The 17452-nt window shown below is 38.9% G+C and overlaps 1 protein-coding gene across 3 annotated transcripts in view; it reads right to left on the bottom strand.

The window, feature by feature from the left end:
• Positions 1–516: 516 nt before the first annotated feature.
• RAD54B (RAD54 homolog B) overlaps positions 517–17452 on the bottom strand; it is a 95348-nt gene continuing 78412 nt past the window's right edge. The window contains exons 12-15 of one of the 3 annotated variants that reach the window (XM_047726528.1): positions 7754–8015; positions 6183–6249; positions 5806–6000; positions 517–955 (exon numbers count right to left, since the gene is read on the bottom strand). In XM_047726528.1, coding sequence (XP_047582484.1) covers positions 741–955; positions 5806–6000; positions 6183–6249; positions 7754–8015 — 739 coding nt within the window. In that variant the 3' untranslated portion in view covers positions 517–740. Of the gene's footprint in view, positions 956–5799; positions 6001–6182; positions 6250–7753; positions 8016–17452 lie in introns of all 3 variants that reach the window. The other 2 variants (XM_047726529.1, XM_047726527.1) reach the window with 2 other exon arrangements.

The following is a 17452-nucleotide window of genomic DNA, read 5'->3' as shown; positions in this document are numbered from 1 at the left end:
GCAGAAGCTGATTACAGAAGCTCCAATTGGAGACTGAGTAACTTGTCTTTGTAGACTTCAGCTTTCTAAAGCTCATTTTGTACATTAAAACTTCCTTTTTATGTCAAAAATCACTACAGACAACTGTTGACATGATGGTAGCCCAAACATTCCCTATTCAGAGTGCAAACGATGTCTGTTGGACACAGCTTTACGGACTGCCTGTCAGTCCCCATGAGTCTGAGGTTTCAGATTACGAACTAGTGTTCTGAAGCATGTCCTTCATCTCCTGCCCCAACCTGCTGACCATTCTCAGTCAAACTGCCCTGCAGCCACTCTTACACTCAGCCTCTGCTAGTCTGATCTCTTTCTCCCTTGAGCTTTAGTTGAAACTGATCTCACACATCTATGTCTAATATTCCTAAGTAGATTGGATTTCCCAAAGACAGGGACTAGGTATTTTACCTTTTTATATTCCTTATGAAAATTCCTTAATGGGCATTTAATAAAAGTGCATTAATTATGGAATACTAATGAAGAATTACATGATGACAGAATTATGTTTTTAATGTTTCAACATTGAAGAACACATACAAAAAAATTAAACAACTCAAGTTTAGGCTGTATCAAAACTATGATACATTTTGCAACAAAACATATTATAATTTAAATAATTCTACTAGTTTTCAAAAATTATATTTAATTACTATGTTAACTTTTTTAAAGAGGGGAGCAAGGGAAGGTCATGAAGTAATCTTTCCTTATATAGCAGTACTTTGATTGGTTATATTCTGAAAAAAGAAGGAGACATTTTCTCTTATTCTTTCAAGAAAAGGATCTGCAAGATTTAAATGATCTCCAGAAAAATGTTTCCATTGTTTCAGCTGTGACATCGAGAGAGGTTTCAGAGAGTTGGGCTTCTGATGTGGACCAAGCTGACAATTTCTAGAGGTGGGGAATTTTTCCAGTGAATCACCTGTGGTAAGTAAAACAATGAGAAAATCCTTAGGTCAATCAATACTCTACTATAAACAATACTTTCTTATTTTATCACATAATGAGTTTATATAATTTATTACATTTTGGTCTCTGACTTTAAGGAACTTGTGATCTAGTGAGAGATTCATTAAACAAATAATCATCCAAACAGATGTACTGCAGGTCCACAATCCCTTATCTAAAACCTTTGGGGCCGGCTATGTTTCTCAATTCAGAATATAATTAGAATAATGTGGGACGGCACCCCATAATCAAACTCATTAATGTTCTGCAGCAAGTCATATGAATAGTCATGAAATGGGTTAATGACTACTGATAAATTCCCATCAATTTAGGTAAGGTTTTTGCCACCAAATAAATCTGTTGCAAATTTATGAAGAAAAGAACAACTTTTGGTCTTTCTAGATTTCAAAATTGAAGACAAGGGACTGTGGAATTGAATTACAAACAGTGGTAAGGGTATGGAATTAAAATACGGGGAACTCAGCACATATCAGAAAAACTGACTTGTTTTATTAATATATGAAAGATTAGAAGGCAAGAACCAGATGGGGAAAGGAGGTAAAGCATTCCAGGAGAAGGACCTGCAAAGGCTACGGTCGAGGAACTGACAGGAGCCCAATGCAACTAGAGCCCAGAGAGCATAGATGAAGCTCAATAGTAAAGGGTGAGGTGTGTGTTCAAGGGCTGGATAATGCAAAACACTGTGAGCAAATCAAGAATGGCAGAAGCTAGTAGTTATTCAATAATCCATATCTCTTTCCTCCAGGGCACTTAGCCACATTTCCCAGTCTCCCCTACAGTTAGATGCAACCACTGAGTCTGGCTTATGGAATGTGGCTAGACATGCTCTGTGTCACTTCTAGGTCTGGCCTAGAAAAATCCCCCACACCATGTGGTTTTCTACCTTTTCTCTTCTCTTACCTGCTGGCAGCAAGGTGCAGGGATCCCAGCAGGGAACTCTAAGGCCTATGGGGATGGTAGGATGGTAGAACCCAAAGAGGAGGAAGCCTGGATCACCAAATCACCTTAGAGAAAGTTGTGCCCTACGTTACTATTATGCGCCCTGCTACATGAGAAATATACTTCTACTGTGGTAGGCCACTGTGCTTTTTGAGTTTCCTATTATAGCACTTAACCCCACCCTAACTAACCACTTTAAAGATTTTAGTCTTAGTCTTAAGAGCAATGGAAGCTCTTGAAAGGTTTTTTTTTTGAAACTTTTTACTCATGGGAAATTTCAAATATAAAAGTTAACAAGATAGAAATGTATGTACCCGACCTTCAGGAACTACCAACTAATAGCCAATTTTGTTTTATTTAAACTCTGCTTTCTCTACTTCCATATTATTATTATGAAATAAATATGTAGTATATATCAACTATAAATATTTCACTTTGCATTTCTAAAAGATAAAGACTTCTTTTTAAATTTTATCACACTTTAAAAAACTGTCTTTCCTTAATATCTAAATCCTGTCAATGTACAAAATCATTGAGGTCATAAGAGATGACAACATTACTTTAAGACTCTAGAAGAGAGTAGGATAATACCTTCAAAGTACTAATAAAACAAAGGCAAAAACAAAAAACCCCACTGACTAGAATTGTACACCTAGCAAAGACAGCATTTGAGAGAGAGAAAAAAGCAAATACACTTTGAAAAATCAAAGATTGAGAGTGAACCACTAGTAGGCCTTTGCTGGAAAAAAACAACACAAAAAGACAGAAGTGAATCAAAATATGTCATTAATTATAATAAATGTAAACAGACTAAATGTTCTAGTTGAAACATGAGACTGGAAAAAAGAAAGTCCATCTTTATGCTATTAACAAGAAAAATAACTAAAACATAAGGACACAGACATACTTAAGACAAAAGAAGGGGAAAAGATACACCAGATAAATACCATAAAGAAAGCCAGTATAATATACAAACTTGGATAAATGAAAGCAAAAGGTATTAAGGATAAAGAAATCACTACCTATTAATCAAATAAACCAAAATTTAAAAAATTCACAAAGAAGATACAAAATATACAGAGCAAATGTTGATAGATTAGCAAGAAATTTTGACAGATCCACTGTTATACTGTAAGATTTTAACATATTTCTTTCAATTACAAATACATCTAAAACCAAGTTCGGTTATTAATAGAAAAATGGGCAAATGATATGAACAGATGGTTCATATAAAGGAAGGCTCTTAAATTTAAGAAAAAATGCTCAACTTCACTCATAGTAAGAGGAAAGCAAATTAAAGCTAGACCAATGCATTATTTTTTTACCATCAGATAGAAAAATTCAAACATTTGATAATGTACTCAACTGACAAAGCTGTGGAGAAATAGTCATTTTAGTCTATTGTTGGTGGGGTATAAAGGATACAACCCCCAATGGAGGGCACCCTGGGTATTGTATGTAAGTAATGAATCACTAAATTCTACTCCTGAAACCAGTATTACCCTATATGTTAACTAACTAGAATGTAAATAAAAATTTGATACAAAAGAAATTAAATAAATAAAGGATACAACCCCCAGTGGAGGGCATTTTGGCACTATCTGTTAAAATTACAAATATACACATTCTGTGACCCAACAACACTGTTAATTTACCTTACAGATATACTTAAACATATGGAAAAAGATGTATGAATAAAGATATATGCTGACTGGAAAGAACTTAATTAGTATACCTAATTATACCTATAATTATACCTAATTATACCTGTGGGGGACAGGTAAATGAATTATAGTATATAAATACAATGAAGGATTATATAGGAAAAAAAAGAATGAGGAAATTTTCTATAATGATATAGAAAGATCTCAAGATATACTATTAAGTTAAAAAGCTACAGAACTATACCTATTCCCTATGCTACCCTTTACTGGTGGGAAAAGTGGGTAAGAATATATATTTAGAGTTCCTTGCATGAGCATAAAAACATATCTAGAAGGATACACAAAAAACTAATAATGGTTATTGGATAAAAGGGCTAGAAATTAGATGAGAGTAATGTAGAAGGTTTCTTACCATATACATTTTATAAACAGTTGAACCACTAAATACATTAGCAATTTATAAGCTAAAATTGTAAATTTTTAAATCTGTAAAATAAGAAAAAATTTCTTTGGCATCAGAAAATTTGACTAATATGGCATAACTCTAATCTAAGTAATTGAGAGAATACACATGGTTTTCATGCACAAAAGAAACATTTATGCGGTGCCTGGGTGGTTCAGTCAGTTAGTTAAACATCTCACTCTAGATTTCAGCTTAGGTCATGATCTCAGAGTCGTGAGGGCTCCTCACTCAGTGTGGAGTCTGCTTGAGATTCTCTCTCTACTTCTACCCCGCCCCTTCTTGCCCCCTCACACATTCTCTCTCTCTCCCTCTCTAAAATAAATAAAATCTTTAAAAAAAAAAAAAAGAAAGAAAGAAACATTTACAAACTGACCACATACCATGTCTCTATAGTTACCATATTTCTGACTACTCTGCAGTAGCTAGAACACAATAACAAAAACTAAAACACATTTAAAACATACTTTTAAGTAATGCATGAGTCAAAGAAGAGATCATAATGGAAAATAGAAAACACTTAGAACTGCATATCAGAGTAATGAGATTCAACTTAGAGGAAAATGTACAGCCTTAAATACCCATTGTAGAAAAGAAGACTGAAAATCATCAAACTAAGCACTCAAGTTGAACAATAAGAAAAAGGACATTAGAGTAAATACAAGGAAAATGAAAAGAAAATAAGAGCAGAGATTAAAATAGAAAAAGCATATGAATCAAATGTTGACTTATATAAAATATTCTTTCACCTCAGTCTACCTTCTTAAGCCATTTTTCTTTTAAGATTTTATTTATTTATCTGAGAGAGACAAAGAGAGAAAGCATGAGCAAAGGAGAAGCGGACCCCCTGCTGAGCAGGAAACCTGCCACAGAGCTCGATCCCAGGACCATAGGATCATGATCTGAGCCGAAGACAGATGGTTAACCCACTGAGCCACTCAGGCGCCCCCTTCTTAAACCTTTTCGATGCAATTTACCAAGTGACTTTCAGGTACTAGTCACTACTTGCTCAAGTCCTACTCCCGATCCAGTTCCTATCCGAACTGTGTCAACTCTGGAGGGTTGGTGATCTCAGCCTCACTTGAGCAGCACTAGGAGTTTCTCAAGTAATGAGAAGTTCCATGCTAACTGCCTCAGAAAGGATGACCCCATTACGAATGAGTTCTACACAAAATTAACACACAGTAGGATTTTGTCAGGTGAAAGAGAAATAAGGATTAAAAACATTTTTGTTAATTCCAAAGTCATTATACCAGGTTTTGAAAGATTCTCCTAAACAAGTTAAATTGTTTACAACTAATTGAGAAGCAGCTAAATTGAGATAAATAATAAGGTTCTACTTAATATTTTCTCAAATACCCATCTGGCAGTAGGTTGCCTGGGTGGTTCAGGTGGATAAGCAACAGCCTTCAGTTCAGGTTATGATCTTGGAGTCAGAGGATCAAGTCCCACATCAGGCTCCAAGCTCAGCAGGGAGTCTGCTCCTCCTCGGACTCTCCCCACCGCCCATGCTTTCTGTCTCTCTCAAATAAATAAATAATTTTTTTTTCAAATAAATAAAATCTTTAAAAAAAAAAAATACCCATCTGACAAGTACCCTATGACATGAGGAAAAAAAGAAAACTAACAAATGCCAATGGTAAATATTTTAGTTACTCTGTATTTAAATGTTTTCAAATGCCAAAGAGAAAGAAATTAACTTCACCATCATAACACAATTAAAATACAACTAACCTGTGCCATCTTTGTCTCCTGTACATTCACAGTCAAGCAGGTCATGAGTAACACAATGTGAACTTTCATGTAAGGTGAACAAATTTTTTAGCTCCTCTACTGAAAACTGGATATGTTCAGATGTCTTGGTTAGGTCTACGACTGCCCCAGAAAGATCCTGCTTACTGATCTGTCTTTGATAAATCTTTTCTTCTATTGTACCTAAAGAGAAAACATTGATTCTATTTACTTCAGATCTTTAAGTCTGTTATTTTTGTAGGGTAAAACATGTTAGCACACTAGTTAATAAATAACAATATTCCTGATCTCAAAGCACAAAGCACAAATTTTTGTTTGATTATTCAAAGAGACTACATTTTTTTTCCACACTGAAGGGTTATTACCTGTGGTTAGGAGTCTGTAAATATGTACAGGATGTTTCTGACCATCTCTCCATACTCTAGACATCGCCTGTAGAAAATAAATGAGAATTCAGAGAGTACAGTAGGAACCAATAACCCTATTCACATAAGCAATATGTATTGAGACACCTAAGATTAGGAAATCTAGATCTTACTTAAAGCTTCAGAAAACAAAGCCCAGCATACCCAACCATTCCCCACCTCACATTTTTCTCCTGGGATAAAGAAAGGGATGGGTAAACACACACTGTCCTACTGTAAAATAGTTGCAGGGTGTCTCACACAACAGTGAAAGCATCTATCTGCATCAAAGACTAGGACAGCAAGTTTGGACAGCAAGAATGCAAAGAACCAAGTACAGCGTGGACGTGGAGGGTTTCTTCCCAGTCCAAGTAGTTACTGACTTAATCTTAAGGAATCCCTAGGATACCTAATCAATTCAGGCTATAGGTAGATTCCTGTGGTTTCACAATTTATTAGTGATAGTGTAGAGAGCTAGTGTTCAAACCCCACACACTCTAAAGACAAGTCTCACCTTCCACCAGCTCCTGGGGATAAACTCTAAGCCCCTGTGATATCCTGCCTGATAAGAGCACCTTAGTTTAGCTGAGGCCTTGGGCCACAGAAGATAGTTTCTGCTAACAATGTGACTGAGGTGGGGACCTTGGGACAATCTGACCTATGGAGGTGAGACTGAGCAACTTAGTCAGTCACACTGGTACTCCAACCTCCAACAAAATCTCTGGACACCAAGACTTGAGCGAAATTCTCTGCATGGCAGTACTTCAAAAGGTGTTGTCACTCGTGGATGCTGGCAGAATTAAGTATTATCCATACAATGTCAGTGGATGAGGACAACTGGAAGCTTGTGCCTCGTGTGTCCTGAAATCCCCATGTGCCTTTTACCTTTACTGATTTTAGACTGTATCCTTTCACTGTAATAAACAATAACTATGAGGATAGCTGTTTTTCTTGGTTCTATGAGTCTTTCTAGTAATCACTGATCCTGAAGGTTGTCTTCGGGTTCCCCAACACAGATACCAAATGAGGTGCAAATCCATAGGTAGAAATCTGAAGGTACATGCCGATGGACTGTATTCTAAAGAAAACCAAAAGCTCCTTCTAAAATATTTTCCTACATAAGCTAGCTTAATATCTTTACTATACCCTGCACAAACACTGATAATAGCATCTACAACACATTACTGTCTTTCCCTAGTAGTCATGGGCATCCCAAAGGCCCAACTGTGCAGTGAAGTACAGACAAGAGATACACAGGTTTGGGTCTGAATCCTGGCCCTGCCTCTCATAAGCTATGTGGCTCAGAACAAGCTTCCATCTCTTTATCTGTAAACTAGGGCTAATAATATCCACACTTGCAGGACTCTGGTGAAGATTAAATAGATGTAAGGCATTTAGCAGAGTGCCTAAAAGAAAGTAAGGCCTACCATGCAGCAGTTATCACCATTGGCTTCATACCTCATAATCCCCAGCAGGAACAGGATCCCCAGTTTGCATTCTATATTGTTTCTCTAATGCACAAATAGTCATACCTGGATATCAGTGGCTGGATTCCAATCAATGTCATAGAGAATTAAGTGAGATCCTCCAATGAGGTTAAGTCCCACACCACCAGCTTTGGAACTTAACAAAAAAATAAAATCAGAAGAGTATTTACTATTAAAGCCATCAACAATTTTCTGTCTTTCAAAGACTGGTGTTTGTCCATCAAGCCTCGTATAAGTATATCCATGACGCTTGCATACTTCTTGTAGAATATTCAAGGTTTGTGTATAGTTGGATACCAACACCACCCTGGAAATCAAAAAGAAAGAGTCTTTATATACAGTTTTAAAGCAATATTAGATTTTTTAACTGAAGTAAAATACTACAGTGATACTATCAGTGATACTTATAAAACATGCAGCAATGACCTTGTATAATTAAAACACAGGTTCTCCTTCAAATTCAATTTTTATATCAACATCTAAGAGACTTCCAGCTTTAAAATATGGAATAGAGCCCTTTCTGCTGTCTTCACCTCTCTGACGCTACCCTAAAAACAACAAAATGAGGGCGCCTGGGTGGCTCAGTGGGTTAAGCCGCTGCCTTCGGCTCAGGTCATGATCTCAGGGTCCTGGGATCGAGTCCCGCATCGGGCTCTCTGCTCAGCAGGGAGCCTGCTTCCCTCTCTCTCTATATCTCTCTCTCTCTGCCTGCCTTTCTGTCTACTTGTGATCTCTCTCTCTCAAATAAATAAAATAAAATCTTTAAAAAAAAAAAAAAACAAAACAAAACAAAATGAGAAAGAGAAATAACTGGGCCTTTGATAGAACAAGGAGATATTTACATGTGAAAACAGAGAGAAATGGAATAGTGACCTGCTTAGGGAGTATAGAGAATGTAAAACCCAAAGAAGGAGATTCTAATAAAAAAAAAAAAAAAAAGTGCAAGTTTATTCACATCGGAGAATCTTAAGACACCTCAGGAGGAAGGAGTTTGGACTACAGCCATTATAAGAGCACCGGAACCCACCCACTACTCCCATGTAACCAACTAACTATTCTTTCTTGTCTAGTGTGTTTATTCTCTGAAGAAAGAAACCAAAGAAAACTGAGACCAGGGGACTCTAGAAGGAAAGGATATAGTAACAAATCAAAATGAAGATTGCTGTTGCCTTTTTACTGCCAACTCCCAGAATACCTATAGCGTTGGCATCCCTCTCACATCCCACCCCCAAAAAGATGGTACTGGAAGATTCATCTCTGGGATGATTTAAATGACCGCAGAGAAAAGGTCCAGCCAGCTCACCGCCTAATTACCCAGGGAGGACCACCAATCAACCACCCCTGCCCGATACACAGAGTGTTCAATTAATGTTTTACTGCATCACTCTTAAATATGAATGAACACCAAGGATCAACAACTATTTGAGGTGCGGCTCCAAGATGAAAAATAGAAACCAAAAGAAATAAACAGAAAAGAAGAAACCTGTATAAAACAGAGCAATGGAGGAAAGAGGAGACAACTTTAAGAAAATAATTAATATCCTCAAGTAAGAAACGGCATTCACAGGAAGAGGAGGCAATAAAAAAGAACAATCAAGAATAAGAAAATATCTTAGAAACTTTAAAAGACAACCAAAATAAAAATTTAACAGGAGAGTTAGAACACAGTAAAAAGAGATGATGCCAGGCAACAGATGAAAAAATAAAAAAGTGATGGAGCACATGGGTGGCTCAGTCAGTAACATATCTGTCTTTGGCTCAGGTCGTGATCTCAGAGTCCTGACACTGAGCCCCCAATGGGCTCCCTGCTCAGCAAGGAGTCTGTTTCTCCCTCTTCCTCTGTGCCTCTGCCCTGCTTGTGCTCTCTTTTTAATAAGTAAATAAAATCTTAAAAAAAAAAAAAGGTGATATCCATTAGGAGAGAAAAGATAAAAGAATTAGAGAATCAGTTAATGAGGTTCAATATCTGACAAAAATTCCAAAGAAAACAAAAGAAATTGTTTTGAGAGAAAGAAAATATTTCCTAGACATGAAGTCTTCAGATTGAAAGGACCTACTAAAGTACCCAGCTCAATAAATGAAAAAATGATCCATGTTAAGGCACATCAAGATTGTAACTCAAAGCACAAGAAATGAAAAAGAAGCTGCTAGAGCTTTCATAAAGAAAATACAAGTTGTGGTGGTTCCATGGTGTAATGATTAGCACTCTGGACTTTGAAAATACAAGTCACATGCAAAGAATGAAAATCAGAAAGGCATCATACTTCTCAACTTGGAAAGCTAGAAGATATGTAAAGTACTCCCTTCAAAGTTCTTTTTTTTTTTTTAAGATTTTATTTATTTATTTGACAGAGAGAGATCACAAGTAGACGGAGAGGAAGGCAGAGAGAGAGAGGGAAGCAGGCTTCTTGCTGAGCAGAGAGCCCGATGTGGGACTCAATCCCAGGACGCTGAGATCATGACCCGAGCCGAAGGCAGCGGCTTAACCCACTGAGCCACCCAGGCGCCCCTCCCTTCAAAATTCTAAGAGAAGACTATTTCACTTTAGAATTTTACAACTACATGAAGTTGTCAGTCAAGTACTAAGTTTCAGACACACAGGAAGTAAAAATGATTTACCTCCCATCTCTTCTTTCTTAGGAAACTACTACAGTGAAACCCAGGAAATAGCACTGAGCTGTCAACACACTGGGCGAGCTGGCCGTTGTACTGAGAAACTGGAGGCAGAGGGAGAGAGGAACTGGGGACTTCTGCTTTATTAGGAGCCTTTTAACATCTCAAAAAATAAAATTTTAAACCATAAAATAATATAAAAAGTAAAACTAGTATTTATTACAATAACTGAAGTTCAATAATTAAGCAAAAAAAATAAAGTCAAGAATATTTCCTCTACATATACATTATTAGAGTAGAAATCTAAAAAATAAAGCAAATTTTAAAGTTAAAATTTTTTAAATGATCTATGCTAAGAAGGAATGGCCAACATTTTCGATTTGTATTTCTGTACCAGTTACTTTTTGCTACATAACAAACTATCCCAAAATTCAGTGTCTTCAAATAAAAACCATTTCTTTTATATTTAGCTCACAAACTGTAGTATTAAAAAGAACACCCAGACCCAAAACAGCATCACTTAGGTCAAGACCCGGAGTCAGAAACCAAGACTTAATAACTAACCTAATTGCAGTTGAAGTCCCTCAGGACTGTAACCTTCAACCAGTCTACATGGAATTTTCTGGTCTATACTAGGAAATTTACTGATAGATCCCTTCCCCTACCCTTGGGATGGCAACCCTGCTTAAATAATGCATTCCTTGCTAATAAATTCCTTCCCACCCTCCTTTCTGCCTTCAAAACCTTTTCGTTAGTTAAGCTCAGCAGAGCTCTTCTCTACTTTCTTGCTAGATGGGATGGGGCCTGATTCATGAATAAAAGCCAATTAGATCTTCAGACTTACTTGTTTGAATTTTGCTTTTTTGGGTGGCTCAGTCAGTTGAGTGTCTGACTCTTGATCTCAGCTCAGGTCTTGATCTCAGGGTCATGAGTTCAAGCCCCATACTAGGTTCCACCCTGCGCATGGAGCCTATTCTTTAAAAATAAATAAATAGTAACAGGTGTTTGGCAATTTAGGCTGGACACAGCTAACAGGTTCCTCTGCTAGTTGTGGCTAGGCTGACTCAAGTATCTGCAGTGAGCTGCCTGGTCAACTGGGGACCGGCTGACCTCCTCACCAGGCTAGCCAAGGCTTAGTCACATGGTGACAGAAATGCTCCAGGAACCCAAGGGAGGATGAGCCCCAGTGCACAAAATCTCTGCAAGTTCCTTTTTGTGCTACATTTGCCAACATTGCATGGTCCAATGCAAGTCATATGGCTGAGCTCAGAGTCATAGTGGGAAATCACTCAAAATTATCTAGCAAAGGAACATGGATACATGCAGGAGAACTTAAGACCATTTTGCAATCTACCACAATTCCTATACTATTATTTCAATCATTTTTTCTTCTTCTTCTTTCTCTTCTATTACTGTTACAGAAAGCAGTTAGTTAGGCTTTAACTAGGTGCCTGGAGGCCAGCAAAGGTTGGGGGGACCAAGTGGGGGGGGGGGTAGTGGTCAAGACTTGTTACCAGGAAAGCTAGTAACCTAGCAACATTCCACAAACAAAGCCACAAGAAGCCAGATCAAACCAGACAGGCCAAGACAAAGAAGGTCTGAGAACCTGACAGGTAAGGGAGAAAAGGTGGGAAATCCTGCTCCCAAAGAAATCCCCTCTCCAAATAAGAAATGCTCCACCCCTCAGATGACAATTGTCAATAAAAGATAGAAATCCAAACTTCTCCCTTGAGCTCACCCACTTTAACATCTCCAGAGTGAACTCTCACTTTAAAAACTCTTTACTTATATCGCTTAACCACTGTATCTGGACTGTCCCAAATTCTTTTACTGTGACAAGACTGAGAGCCTCCGGTAATGTCACAGGGTGGGCAAGATGGAGGATTTAGGGCCTGAAGGTATCCCCAGTTCACCTGGCAACAGTACAGGGATGAATAACACTATCTAAACATAGTTTTTTCCGATACAACTTCGCTAAACAGAAAAAAAATCTGGCTTAATATTTTCCCCCAACAAGTTCTTACAAGGCTAGATGTAGATGGACAGGAGAGGTGACTGTCTTGGTAAAGAATTTCAGACAATCCTCTTTTAGAGGTCTAGAGCACCCCCCGACATACACACACACACACACACAAGTACATACCACTTTGAAACAAGGCTATTATTTTTATGTTCATGAGACTGTCCCCTAAAGCAGTTGAAATCTGTAGCCAAGGCAGTCAGGTAGAGTGCAAGGGGCCCCCAGCACAAGTCTCCCTCCAAGTGATGCATGGAGGCTACAATGCAGCATTAACTCTGGCTAGCCAAGCCTCGAGGCCAGGTGCATGAAGGCAACAACCAGAAGGGAAAATAAATGTTTTTATAGTTGAAGTTTCCTCTTCAAAAATTCCATAGGGGCACCTGGGTGGCTCAGTGGGTTAAGCCTCTGCCTACGGCTCAGGTCATGGTCTCAGGGTCCTGGGATTGAGCCCCACATGGGGCTCTCTGCTCAGCAAGGAGCCTGCTTCTCCCTCTCCCTCTGCCTGCCTCTCTGTCTACTTGTGATCTCTCTCTCTGTCAAATAAATAAATAAAATCTTTAAAAAATTAAAAAATTAAAATCCCATAAAACTTGGTAGACAAGTCAAGAGTTCTCACATATGCCTCCACCCAGTTCTAATACATCTTAACTTGCACAAAAACACTGTATGTGCTAGAAGAGTTCTTCCTGAAGACCTAAAATGTAACTGTCTGGTTCAAGTTAATGGTAACACAGCAGTTACAGCAAAGACTTAATACTACCCCTGAAACCAAACACTGTTACTTTTAGCTACATATCTTTAAAGGCTTAAAATGTTTGTGCATAGGCAGCCCAGCCCTGGAAAGCCTGGTCTCTACACCCAATTAGCCATAACTCACCACCTGAAAAGCAACTCAATTAGAAAATGGCAAAGGACTTGACTCAACATTTCTCCAGTGGAAATATACAAACGGCCAGCAAATAGTTGAAAAGATGCCCAACATCACTCATCATCAGGTAAATGGAAATTCAAACCACAGTGAGATACCATCTCACATCCATTAGAATGGCTGTTATAAAAAAAAAAAAAAAAAAAAAAAAAACCAGAAGATCATAATGTTTGTGAAAATGTGGAGAAATTAGAGACCTTGTGCACTGTCGGAGGGAATGTAAAATGGTATAGCTGCAATGAAAAGCAGTATGGTGGGTCCTCAAGAAATTTAATTTTTTTTTAAGATTTTATTTATTTAGGGTGCCTGGGTGGCTCAGTGATTAAAGCCTCTGCCTTCAGCTCAGGTCATGGTCTCAGGGTCCTGGGATCGAGTCCTGCATCGGGCTCTCTACTCAGCAGGGAGCCTGCCTCCTCCTCTCTCTCTTTCTCTCTGCCTGCCTCTCTGCCTACTTGTGGTCTGTCTGTGAAATAAACAAATAAAAATCTAAAAAAAAAAAAAAAGATTTTATTTATTTATTTGAGAGAGAGAGAGCATGAGAAGGGAGAGGATGAGAGGGAGAAGCAGACTTCCTGCAGAGCACGGAGCCCGATGCGGGACTCGATCCCAGGACTCCAGGACCATGACCTGAGCTGAAGGCAGTCACTTAAACAACTGAGCCATTCAGGCGCCTCCTCAAGAAATTTTAAAAAGAATTGCCAAATAACCCAACAGTTCCACTTTGGGTATATATCCAAAAGAACTGAAAGCAGGGTCCTTTTTTTTTTTTTTTTTTTTCTTAAGTAAGCTCTATGCCCAGCATAGACCCCAGCACAGGGCTCAAACTCATGACCCTAAGATCAAGACCTGAGCTGAGATCAAGAGATGGATGCTTAACCAACTGAGCCATCCACGTGCCCCCAAAAGCCAGGTCTTGAGAGAGATTTGTACATCCATGTTCACAACAGCATTATTCACAATAGCTGAAAGGTGGAAGCAACCCAAGCACCCATTAACAGATGAATGGATAAACAAAATGTGGAAAAGACATACAATGGGCTATTATACAGCCTTTAAAAGGAAAGAAAATCTGATGCATGCTGCAACCTGGATGAAGCTCGGGGATGTTAACCTAAGTGAAATAATCCAGTCACGAAAGACAATATACTGTAGGACTCCACTTTTATGAGGTACCTGGAATAGTCAATTTTACAGAGACAGAAAGTAGAAGGGTGACTGCCAGGAGCTGAGGGGGAGGCAGGATTGGGGGGTTGTTAGATACTAGATAGTTTGTTTTGCAAGATGAAAGAGTTCTGGGGATTGGTTGCACAACAACGTGAATGAACCTACCACGACTGAACAATACACTTAGAAATAGTTAAGATGGTAAATTTATCTTGTGTGTATCTTACCACAATTGTAAAAAGGGCATTGGGGAGGGGGGCTGTGGATCTCTTCAGATAATATAAAGCAACAGAACACCCATCCTATGTCACTGATGGAAGTGCCTCAGCTTCTCCCATGGGACAAAGCAGGATATGGTTTCCGTAAGGACCCACAAGCAATCAAAATGACCCTGTCCCTTGGGGCACCTGGGTGGCTCAGTGGGTTAAAGCCTCTGCCTTCGGCTCAGGTCATGATCCCAGGGTCCTGGGATCGAGCCCGGCATCGGGCTCTCTGCTCAGCAGGAAGCCTGCTTCCTTCTCTCTCTCTCTCTCTCTGCCTGCCTGTCTGCCTACTTGTGATCTCTGTCAAATAAATTTTTTTTAAAGATTTTATTTTTAAAGATTTTATTTATTTATTTGACAGACAGAAATCACAAGTAGGCAGAGAGCCAGGCAGAGTGGGGGAGGGGGAAGGCAGGCTTCCTGCTGAGCAGAGAGCCCGATGCGGGGCTCGATCCCAGGACCCTGAGATCATGACCTGAGCCGAAGGCAGAGGCTTTAACCCACTGAGCCACCCACGCACCCTGTCAAATTTTTTAAAAATCTTAAAAAAAAAAAAAAATTGACCCTATCCCAACTCTACCTCTAAATTATGCTTTTCCTCATCATTCTTTTCTCCCCACCACAAGAAGGAAACCTTCCAACATTTCAAGGATAAATTTTCACACATATTGTCTTATCTCTTCTCGTTCCCTCTAAAACTGTTCACTCATTATTCCTTGTCCAATGACCATCACCTATTCCCTCCTCCTCAGAAGAGGAAAAAAAGATCCAATTTTAAAAAATGCAGTTAGGTCTGAGTAAAAGTTTACACTCACAAATTCAAACTAGATCAAAATCTGCACATATTTCTTTACGATTTATTTATTAGAGAGAGAGAGAGTAAGCAGGGGGAGGGACTGAGGGAGAAAAAGAAAGAATCCTCAGACTCCATGCTGAGTGTGGAGCCCAACTCGGGACTCAATCCTAGGACCCTGAGATAATGACCCAAGCCAAAATCAAGAGCTTTTTGCTTAATCAAATGAGCAACCCACATGTCCCCACAATCTGCATATATTCACATATGAAATATCTAATAAAACATTTTAATTAAGTGTATTAAACACTTCACAGAAAGTTTCCTTAATTCCTTCATTGTTATGAAAAATAAACCATCCATATCCACAAGTCAAATGGTATTATATATGCTCTGAAGAGGTTATGCAAGATCCATTAACAATTAAATGTAATTACTATTTTGTAACCTTTTCTATGTATTTTTGCCTTAATTCACAAACATGGTTTGATGCAAAGACAGATAAGACACAGTCCCTGTACTATAAGTACTGATAGATAAGAAAACTAATGATCATAATACAATGTGAGGAGAGCTCTGTAAGAGGTGGTTACAGGATACAAAGGGGGTACAGAAGAGGGACATCTGGGACACCTGGGTGGCTCAGTGGGTTAAGCCGCTGCCTTCAGCTCAGGTCATGATCCCAGGGTCCTGGGATCAAGTCCCGCATCAGGCTCCTTACTTGGCAGGGAGCCTGCTTCTCTCTCCACTTCTGCCTGGTTGTGTGCTCGCTCTCTCTCTCTCTCTCTCTCTCTCTCTCTGACAAATAAATAAAAATCTTGGAAAAAAAAAAAAAGAAGAAGAGGGACATCTAACTCAGTCTGAGGCCAGAGTCTTCCAAAAGGAGAATGCATCTGAGCTAAGTCTTAATGAAGAGAAAAAGCTGGCCAGATGAATGAGAAGTGAAGGTCATGGAGGTATAGGCATCTGCAACAAGTGAAAGCAGACAGTGAAAACCAGAGCCAGTGATGGACCTGCAGGTAGTGTGGTATGACTGAACCACATGGTAAGTGTGAAGGAGTGGGGGGAGATAAGACCAGAAAATAAGGCATTAGCCAGATCGTGAAAAGTCTTGCCAAATGTGCTGAAGATTTTAGAAATTCCTGGAAGACAATTCGGAGTCTTTGAAGGATTTTTAAGAGAGTGATACGTTCACATTTGTATTTTAGAAATGTAATTTAGGGCAATGTCGATATGTAATAAGGTTGAAAGAGGAAAGTAATTTAGAAAATACCATCATAGCCCAAATCATTATTTACAAGAGTCAGAACAAAAGCCTTGGTACCAGAAAAGAGGTGGAGTCCACGATTAAGAAATGACAACCAGGGGCGCCTGGGTGGCTCAATGGGTTAAGCCTCTGCCTTCGGCTCAGGTCATGATCCCGGGGTCCTGGGATCGAGCCACACATAAGGCTCTCTGCTCAGCGGGGAGCCTGCTTCCTCCTCTCTCTCTCTCTGCCTCTCTGCCTCCTTGTGATCTCTGTCAAATCAATAAATAAAATCTTTAAGAAAAAAAAAAAGAAATAACAATCAATAGAATCTAGTGACTGACAATGTTGGGTAAGTGAAGGAGAAAAGTGAGTCTAGAAAAACTAGATTTCTGCATGGATTTTGCTGCCGTTCATCAAGCCAAGGAATGATGGAAAAGGATCAGGTTTCCAATGGCAAATAATGATGTTGGAGATAGCTGTAGCTTAAAGTCTGATATGACATCAAGAGAGATTTGGATGTCCACTGAACAGTAAGAAATGAGGACTTGGGAACAAGAAGGCAGGGCTGGACAAGGGATACAGACTTGGGGTCAAATACTGTATGTCTGAGAGTTGAAATGATGGGGAACAGAAGTAACCAAGAAAGGGTGTTTGCAGCAAGAACAAGGCTACAGAGAAACCCCAAAGAAGGGTAAACATTTGAAGGAAAGAAAA

The sequence above is a fragment of the Lutra lutra genome, chromosome 4 (assembly GCF_902655055.1).
Source record: "Lutra lutra chromosome 4, mLutLut1.2, whole genome shotgun sequence".
Lineage (NCBI taxonomy): Eukaryota > Metazoa > Chordata > Mammalia > Carnivora > Mustelidae > Lutra > Lutra lutra.
This window is presented reverse-complemented; position numbering and strand designations above follow the sequence as displayed.